The sequence below is a fragment of the Rhea pennata genome, chromosome 5 (assembly GCF_028389875.1).
Source record: "Rhea pennata isolate bPtePen1 chromosome 5, bPtePen1.pri, whole genome shotgun sequence".
NCBI classification, from domain to species: domain Eukaryota; kingdom Metazoa; phylum Chordata; class Aves; order Rheiformes; family Rheidae; genus Rhea; species Rhea pennata.
Window position 1 is genome coordinate 11,802,042 of NC_084667.1, and position 10,206 is coordinate 11,812,247.

Sequence of the window (10,206 nt, forward strand, 5' to 3'; positions counted from 1 at the left end):
TAAAATTCTTCAGGCTATCCTAAAAGCAGGCCACACATGGAAGAGTCTAAGAAACGTGAGCATGGAAGAGTATTGCTCATGTTCAAGATTTTTTCCTTTACCCTGTCCCCCTTCTAATCCCCAACTGTAAAGGGAATAGAATTAATGCAGATCCCCCAAAAGGTGCATTTCTTATGATCACTATGAGGTTCATAGAGTGGACATATGTCAGAGATGGACGCACTTGGAATCCAGAATTCTGGGATCCTGTCCACCTTTTGGACAAATAGTACTGCTGCATCTCCTAGGTTACGATGCCTCTCTGTAGTTACTTTTATAAAAAGCCTCTATTAAAGTCAGTAGATGCCTTCAGCTTTTGTAACCACCTTCAAAAGTGGTTTCTGTTGTTCAGCTAGAGTACCTAACCTTTGTAGCAGCTTCTTTTGTGAGTTTTGTGCTGCCCTCTTATTTAGGCCAACTGTTTTTATGAGGTTGCAGAGGATGGCTCAGGTTTCTCTGGATAACTTGGATGTTTTCAGCAACCTTTGCCACAGTTATCTGATTAAGATAAAAGCAGTCACAGAAGCAAGCACTAATCCAATCCTAAAACCTTAGAAATACATATATTTTTAATATGCCTAGAGTTAAATGACCCCAGGGCAAAAGAAAAGCTTAGTGCGTAGGTAGCACAAAAATATTCACAGTACATAGATAAACCATGGGTCCTAAATAAAGGGTGCATGTATACACATATTTATTAGGAGTGATCAGATAAAGCAATGTAAGCACTAAGACATACATGTTTGTTTCAGACAGTGAAGTGAGAATTTATTTCAAATTCACAGGAGTTTAGTTATTTCTTAGCTTCTCTTTAGAGAGTCTCAGGTATTATTTCAAAATGTTTCAGATTCATCCATGTAATCTGCCTCCTTGCATGTAGTTTTCTGCTTTAAGGAAATTCTAAAACTAAATCTTTTCCTCAGGTACATTTTGCTGCCTAACTTAGAAATGTAAAAATTGCTAGATGGATGGGTATTCTGTAGTCTGTCCGTAACAAACCGGCGTCCAGAGCAAAGATTTAAAATAAGTGGTTATGTTTGGGGTAGCTGATTATCTTTGTTTCTTGGGATCCTTTGTAGTTTAAGATGCTAATAGCTCTAAACAAACAGCTCTTCAAGTTAGCACAGAGTTAAAGAACATACGGACCTTTTTTTTACACACAATAGATTGAAGTTCTCAAAACTGCAAGATCATGTGGATAAATAAAAAAGCCAAATTCCTCATATACTACTTTTCAGGTCAAGACTAGTTAGGAACAGCAGGGTACCTCCCTCAGTGACGAGACACTTGTTCTGCCAGGCTGGGCAGAACAAGGGAATTCACCAGAAAGCTGGGTGGCAACCATCAAATTCATCACATTCGTGATCTAGCCAGCAGTAGCAATGGCACAGAAGGGAAATCATTTCTTTTCTCAGCCTCTCCAGCTCTTTAGAATTGCCCAACAAGGATTTTTCAATATCAACTGTACTCTGTAAAAGCCACACAGGAAAATAACATTGAGTAGACTGGATAGTTTTACAGAATTCAGGAAAACACAATACTCATTTCACCTCCATGTTCATTTTATGGTAAAAAAGCACTATCAAATTACATTTGTTTAAAGAGAGGGGAAAACAGGAAAAAAGTAAACTTCAGCCATTCAGCCATTCAACCAAGCTGAAATATTTTCAGGCTCAAATTCTTTTGGATTTATGCTTTGTTTTTAATATGAAACATTACCAACTTGGCAAACTTGTTTTGAGTAGACAGATAGGGAAAGGTCATGTAAGCATTCAACCAACACACCAAGGGATCTACAGCAGTCACTTGGACTGGATGGGGATGGATAGCAACCCAGACAACCACAATGTAATCTGCAACCATTAAAAGAAAACAGATTTTAATAATTAGGAGCCTAATTTGTACTTTGAGTACAAATACAAAATAAGAACCAATTTAAGAAAAGAAAGTTTCCTGTACACTTTTTCAAATGTTATTAATGTAGCACTCAGGCTCAATGATACTTCCCACTGGGATATAAGATGCCCTTTAGTAAGCTGTATGACAGCGGTGATACTCACTTCCTATCTTCTGAGTAGAAATAGAGTTCATTTACTCAGCTTCCACAGTGGGTTGTCGCTATGACTCAGTGAGTGATTTCCTTAGGCAGGTTTAGAGAAAAATCTCTGTAGAAGCAACTCTGGGGGCATTTAACAAAAAAAAAAAAAAAACAAAAAACAAAAAAAAAAAACACCACACATCTGGAAAGCAGCAGGGAAATCTTACCAATCCTACTCTATTAGGATTTTGTACCAGAGCCAGAAGCAGCAATTTGATAGGAGATTCAGCTTTCAAGATTTAGACAGTCTGCCAACACTGCCCAGTGGCATGCTGCTAGAATATGGTTACAAGTCTAAGGAGCAGACAGGAGTTGAAACAAAAGCATGTGGAACAGAAAAGTGATCTCCTGAAACGGCTTGTTTATACTGGACATTTGTGACCTAGAGGTAAAAAAAAAATTAAGGGAAAAAATTAAGTCTTTCTAAATCCTGCTGAACTACTTCACAAGGAATTTGGAAATATCACTATTACTGTAGCTGTAGCTCATTTCACACTATGTATTATATAAAACTACTCACATGAAAACATCACTGCTGCTTATTCAGTTGAATTGTTTTCTCAGATTACAGCCTGCTTGGTGAATCACTGGAGATACAGAAAGGCTTTTCAGGAAGCAATGAGCAATCCTGACAGACAAACTTAACATTCTCCTTTCTGTGAGCAAGACAGAGGGCTACATGCTGCTACCATCCCCCTTTTCAGAGGGCTCACACAAATAAGCTTACAGGCTGGTGCTGGCTTTGCTTTTTAATCCTTTCTCAGAGAGACTAGCAAAAGGTTGCACAGCAGGAAACAAATGAATCATTCATTATGACCAGTGCATACTGAGGCCTATTTTAAAATAGTTAATTCACCAGATCTACTAGGAGAGGGGAAGAAAATAGAGACAAAAAAAGGTGAAAACAGCTACACAAACAAGAGCACATTCTATTCTGTATGGATATGAAACTAGGCGAGACAGATTTCAGCAGTCTAGTTTAATCATAACCTTCTTGCTTTGAGTTATTACACAAAGTCTCATCAAATATATACCCATTAAAAAACTCCTTCTTGGTGTAGATTAATGGTTTAACAGGTGTCTGCTAGATTCAAAATTTCACATCTCAGCAGTTCCATCTTGCTTTTTAGCACTGTGAAAAGATTGGTTCAAAATAACATTCCTGTTACCATATTCGAAAGCCTTCTACTCATACAAAAAAAAAAAAACTAAAAAAATCCAATTGCTATCCCAAGTCTGTATTCTCAAGGTTGCCTTTGCATGCACTTAGCCAAGAAATATTTTTCTGACCCCAAATCAAGCAGCCACCTCATTTTCCTTGATAACTCTGTTATGAAATCCAGTGTGCTTGACCTCAAGAGGTCTCCAAAAACGTCAGTTTCAGGTGTTGGGAAACATTTGCCCTGAGGCTTGCATCAGGGCAGGAGATGATGGGGCAGCCGTTGCCCTCTGCCCCTCTCCTGAGGAGCTCCAGCACACATGGTCTTCATTTACAGTTCCAATTCCCTTTAAATAAGCTTAACCCCAAAACAGCATGTTTCTGACAGCAAAAATATAAGTAGAAACTTATGGACATACCAAGTCATACTAGAATAGTTCTCTTCAACAACAAGCACCTCATGCTTTAACATTACACAAGCAAATAGTTGCTGCATTAGTTTTCCCAGGCAGGTAATACTTGGGAAGAAGGGTAATCACAATATAATCAGAGCTTCCTGAAGTTCTTTCCCTTCCTCTTATTCACTGAAAGAAACTCATTTCTTCACATCAAAATGACAAATCTGAATTTTTGATATTTGACTCAAGTACCTATATTCCAGCTTTTCACAATATAGTTTTACAACTGAAACTTGTACCTTCTATCCTTTCTGTTACATTCACATTAGCACATACCTGCCATAGGTATCTTGGGCTTATGAGTCTACAATAATACAGAGCAAAAGTTTTGAACAAGAAAATGATGAAGATGCCAAGCACTGTAAAGCAGTTCAACAACTGAGTTTGTTTTCTAAGTTTCCCCTCTATGCTCTTCCCCCTAACTCCTCTCTTCAACATCACTTACAGAAGGAAAGAAAACAGCGCGTGACACAAACTTATTCCAATTCAGAGATGGCTGAATTTTGTGCTATCAGCAAATATAGAGTCATGTATTAAAATTGATTTTAATACAGACAAGAATGAATATTATCACCAGTAAAAACAAAAGAAATACAAAACCCCCCAAAAGCTTTGTTCTTCCTTGAATCTCATCTTTTCTGACGGAAAGGTCAGGAAGAAATAACAAGTTCAGATTCCCTGATCAGTTTAAATTCATCCAAAAAGGAAAGAAAAAAGTCACTAAACTGTTATAATGAGCAGTTACAAGTGGAGTACCTTCTGTGCTTTACACTTAAATAAGTTTATTTTAAAGCCAATTTCACTGCAAATTGTGCAACACAGAATATGTACTGGACAAGTGGGGAAAAAAAATCCCATCAAATTAGCTGATCTCCAAATGTTTAATTCTGAATTAAAAAACAAGCAGACAGTGTTTTCAGTCAGTATAGGAAAAGGAAGAAAGTCAGAGCTGACCTACTGTGAGGAATGTCTCAGCTCCACATACTTTCACTGTTGGTATTTTTCTGGTAAATTCTAAGACTATGGCCATATCAAGTCATACCAGACAGACATTCTCCTTGACAAGTCTACTTCTGCTTAGGTCTGTAGGCCACATATCTCTGCAGGCCACTAGCTTATCAAACCAGTCAAAGGTGCAATTTAGATCCAAACTTTGTTAATCTGTTCTAGAGCAATCTGACCCCCAAACCTGGCCAAACTCAGGAACCCAGCACATCCAGCTCTAAATGAACACTTAAAAAAAAAAATCAATAGCCAAAAAACAAGAATGAAACTTGGGCAGCAACTTTATACTAGAATTGTTTTCATATTAGAGACAGCAGAGGTGCTCTAAGTTACTAGAAGCATTGTATTAATTAACACAACAGCTACCTATTATAGATCTGAGAATGCTGCTTTTCTCCTTCAGCTAAGGGGACTAGAAAACATTATGGTTTTAAGTTTGATCAAATTCGCTGCTTAATCCACAACAAACTGGAGAGGCCCAAGAAATTCCTACTTTACAGAACTACATACCTCAAATCTATAGATTATGCAAAGTTCATCTTCCACCTATCTTCCCAGTCCTTCCTACCCACTGAAGTCCAAATGCCTCCACATACTGCATCTATTCCTCCTTTTCTCCTTTCTGTCAGGACAATATGCAGCCCTGCAAAGCTTTGTATCCTGTTCTCCCCCAGCCAGGGAGCTATGAATCTGTTTTTATACAACATTCTTACTTCTTTGTCAGGATGGAGGAGTCCCTTTAAAATATTAACAGTTTAATTTCTCTTAGGAGAATAACCAGAAAGGGGGAAAGGAGTAGCAGCCCAGGACCCTGCAGTAGGACTACAAAGAACAGCCATAAAGATGTGAAAGGAACAGAAAACTCCCTCCTAAAGATACAAGTCAGTGAAAGTAAGATGCAAGATGGTGCAAAAAAGAAGAAACTAGAGGTCTACTATTCTCTTTAATGTAGGTAGTAACTAGCATCTTAAGTCATTAAATTAGGCATATGAACATACAAAAGCCATGTGGTTTCTTAATACTCAGAGAAACAGTACATGTGCTTATGGCCAAAACCAGAAAATGGGAATGCAATGCATTCATCTCAGCATCTGAAACACTGTAGTTTGGCCTTTAGAGCATCTTCATTTTTATACAAGTCAAACCAAATTTGAAACTATAATGGAAAAAAAAATATGATGTCAGGCAAACAGTGGATTCTAATCACCAGAAATTTCTTCTGCTTGAAACAGCTAAGTGCAATTTTTTCCATAAGAGTTACTGTTAATACATATTTTCAGTTTGTAAGGAAGTATAGATGGGAAAAGAAGCTAGTGTTTCTTATAGTACACAGACAGAATCCACCCTCAGTCTTCTGCAGGAAAGCACCACCTTCGTGGCTGGCCTTGTGCCCAGATACAAGCTTGTAATGACAAGGCCAAACAGTGCAAAAATTAATTTTAGCATAAGAGATAAATATAAGATTCAAATAACAATAATAAGTAGAACAGTACTGTTGCTGTATTTCCATCTTCAGTGCAAGAGAAATAAAACTCATAGCATTAGAAAGATGAAAACAAAGAAGAAAGCAGCTGAATTTCTACTGCAAATCCAGTGCACCACAGGACACCAGGCAATGGAATTACTACCACATTAGAGGCAAAGCTATCTTGCTAGGGATAGCAATCCTGCTGGAAAGGAAAATAAACAGCCCCTAAGCAAGAACAATTGTTGGTTGTGTTTCCATTAACAACAGATGTGCACAACAAAAGACTACATGGTAGTTCCCTCCTCAATCTACTACCCAACCATCTTCGCAGAATAAAGAGTTCTTCCGTGTGTGCTGAAGACATTATTTCAAGATTGGTTCTCACATCAGAAACTGTTACAATTCATGTGCCATCTGAACCTCTTCATAAGAGAGCTGCAGAGACTTAAGATGAACTTACACCAACTCAGACTTATAAAAAACTCTGCCTAAGTAGAAGAATGTAATGGGAAACAAACCTGCAGGAGAAAGAAATTCTAAACATTTTCTTGCTGTCCTTATAAAACTGTAAAAATCTCCATGTACCTTACTGATGAATTAACAAACAAGCCATAAGCAACTAAATAATTAAAGGATTTTCACCCTCCACTTGTTTTTGAGCTTACCTTGCTTCATTTCTATCCTCACAACCATTTGTTACTAGAATCCAGAGGAGGCTTGTATCCTCTTTTCCCACCTTCCCCAAGTTTCCATTAGAGTGGTTGCAAATTGGCCCCTTTCAGCTGGTGAACCATAAGGAGACATGCAGGATAAGCCTATAGGGCTTTCCAGAACAATACCTTCTGTTTTAAAGTGGTATTAAAATTCAGCATAAATTTGCTAGGGGTTATGAACAATTATCTTTCCTCCACATGCCCCTAAATTCCATCCACACTAATCACACACAGAGCAGATAACACAGGTTCTCTTCCTGTAGTACCCCTCTGCAGCTGATTCCCATTACACAGTTCTAGGTAAAGCTTTGTAAGTTAAAGATGCTCCAAGCAAGAATTCAGCTTTACAAGTTTGTATCTCTCATGTTCTGGTCTTAATAATTGTCAGACATCTATTGCTTCTACAAGCTGAAAATTGAAGGGAAAAAAATGTAAGAAACTGAAACACAACCAAGCCCACCGATTTGCTTAAATAACAGTAATGGTAACAGTTAAAAGATCACAGTCTTTCCATTCAGACAGTGTTATTTCCAAGTGCTCTCTCAAAGCAAAGTTTCAGACAAAAGCCTCATACACCAGCCTGATGTTTTCTCCAGAAAGGTCTGGATTTGAAAGTATGTGAATATTTTAAGAAGTTAAATAGCTCCTACTTACTGGAGTAACAAACATGGAAAAACAGAGCACAGGATTTGAGAAATTCAGGGTAATACTGGAGCGGGTACGCTCAGCACACAGCATGTTTTGAACGGCATCCCGTTCTTCAGGCTTGTCTTCAGCCGGCGCGGGAAGGGCAGGCAGCAAAGCCCCCGATACGCCAGCACAGAGCACACGCCGGCTCCCGGGGGCGGGAGGCGCGCAGCCCGCGGAGCCCGCCAGCGCGGCCGTGTCCCGCTCCCCGCGCCGCGCTCTGCGGCGCCGCAGTGCGGGGACGGGACGCGCGGGGCTTCGCGGTCCCGGGCGGACCGCAGAGCGCGGCGGCCGCGGCTCGCGGCGCGGGGCGAGCGCGCGGCCGAGTCACGCTCCGCCGAGACGAGCTGCGAAAGGGAAGCCCGGCCCGGGGGGAGGGGGAACGGAGCCCCCCCAAACCCACCCTCCCCCACCCCCGCGCCGCGCCTCACCGAGCCCGGCCAGCCGCTCCACGAGCCCCGCGGCGCGGAGAGCAGCGGGGCCGTGATCCACGCCTCGCCGCTTCTGCGAGACAAAGAAAGGGGAAGGGGGAGAAAGAGGGTCACCGCCGCGGGCAGCGCCGAGCCCCGCGGGGCGAGGGCCGCCGCCGCCGCCGCCTCTCCCTCCCTCCCTCCGCCGCGGAGCCCACCTGCCCGCGGGAGAAGGGGGCTCCCACCAGCGCCACGGAGTGCGCCGGCTTCGGGAGCTGGAGCGCCGCGTCCGCCTGCTTGCGGAGGAGCCGGGCGAAGCTGCTGCGCAGGGACATGGCGCAGGAGCCGCGGAGCCGCCGGGCGATGCCGGCCGCCGCCGCCGCGCCGCTCCTTTTCACGAGCTCCAGCGCGGCGCCGGAGCCGCGGCGGGGGCGGCGGCGGCGGGGGGGGAGGGAGGCGGTGCCGCCCCGCCCCTCCCCCTCGCACACCCCCGGGCCGCCGGGCCAACGGCAGCGCGCGCGCCCGGAGGTGTGTCCCGCCCCCACGGCGCACGCGGCCCCAACGGCTGCGCGGGGCGGCCAACGGCTGCGCGGCGGCGCGCGCCCGCCCCCGCCGCCGCCGCGGCCTCCCCCAGCCGCGCGCGCTTCCCCTCGCCGGGGTTTTTCCACTGGCGGCCGTCGCCAGCTGCCGTTAACGGTGCGGGCAGCCGGGGCGCCCCGCGCTCTGCGCCCTCCCGCAGGCGTCGCAGCCCTTCGCGGCCTCCTCCGCGGCGCAACCCAGGGCGAGCGCCGCGCCCGTTCTCCTTCCCCTGCTGGGAGGGCAGGCGGGGAGCATCAGCCGGGCTTTCGGCAAAGGGCAGCGGCGCAGCGTACACCAGCCGCGGGGCACCCAAAGCGGGGAGAGGCTTTGGGGCGATATCCCTTACCTCACCCTTGTCCCCGAACAGCCGTGAGGGGCCGCTGCGAGCGACCGGGTCCTGGCGAGCTGGGCCGTGGTGTGACACCGCCGAGCCGTTCCTGTAACCCGTGCTGGCGGGCCATCGCGGAGGAGCATGACGGTGCGACGCAGCGACATCCGAACATCGCCTCACCCGTGTTCCCTAACGCGGCTCCCTGGCTGGCCACTTGCAGCCGGTGAGCGCCCGCTGAGTGCCGTCTCACAGTAACGCTCCTTCCAGGTTTTACTGAAGAAGCATCGCCACGGGGGCTATGCTCCCGCTCTGACAACCTTGATAAAGCATTAAAAAAGTCACCTCTTCACCCACTTCAAATAATCACTCCTAGTGTCTTGCTTTGAGACAATTCGCAAATTCTGAAAGCTCTCAGACTCTTCCCATTTGCAATATATCTTATATATAACAAATTCAATAAATACTGAAAAGCAAGTAATTCACCCCACCTTACTCTTCTGTAGCAAGGTAACACAATTCTTGCTCCCAAATGTGCAAATACATGTTTGAAAGAAAGGCTGGCAATGTTAACGAGCTGAGAACAGAGATGACAAGAAGCAAACCCAGGGTTAAACCAGGACTTATCAATAACATGAAAACAAAATCTATACTCATATTTTTGCTTTTTCCTCTTCCTTTAAAATCTCCAAGTCCTCTCCTCCCTTCTCTCGGACCCAGTAGCTTTGCATTTCTTGCTAATGTGTTCCTGGCCAACACTGCTCTCCCAGTAGAACCCACCTCCTCTTCCTCCTGTCACTGTCCTTTTCCATCCACATTGCTTTTTACTCCTCCACTCCCTACTTCCTTTTTTCTTCTTCTTCTTCTTCTTCTTCTCTCTGTCCCCATTTCCTGGGCTCTCATACCAAAGCTCCTGTTTATTCACTTCAGCCTTCCTCACCCATCAATACAAACACTTCTCTTTTTTAAAAAATCTGTAACTGGCTGCAATTTGTTTTACTTTCATCCTACCTATAAAGCTTTACTAACTCTATTTTCAGCTCCCACATTCCTCCCGTTTCTGCAGTTTTTTCATCTGCCAGTTTTTGTTCTCTCCAAGCTACTTTGCTCTTACTCTTCAGAGCTACAGCCCACGCCTCATCCCAGTTCTTGTGTTACAGTAGGACATACTGCGCAAGTCTTTCCCTAGTGCCAGTGTTCATCGACTTGCCTAGCCTAAACAAAGATCACGGTAGCGATGCTTCAAGCCCTCTTTGTTCCTT

General features: G+C 44.2%; 1 protein-coding gene across 1 annotated transcript in view; it reads right to left on the minus strand.

Moving 5' to 3' along the window:
* Positions 1-8,372, minus strand: part of ARG2 (arginase 2) — a 20,675-nt gene extending 12,303 nt beyond the window's left edge. The window contains exons 1-2 of the mRNA XM_062577127.1: positions 8,256-8,372; positions 8,059-8,131 (exon numbers count right to left, since the gene is read on the minus strand). Coding sequence (XP_062433111.1) covers positions 8,059-8,131; positions 8,256-8,372 — 190 coding nt within the window. The remainder of the gene's footprint in view (positions 1-8,058; positions 8,132-8,255) is intronic.
* Between the last annotated feature and the right edge of the window lie 1,834 nt (positions 8,373-10,206).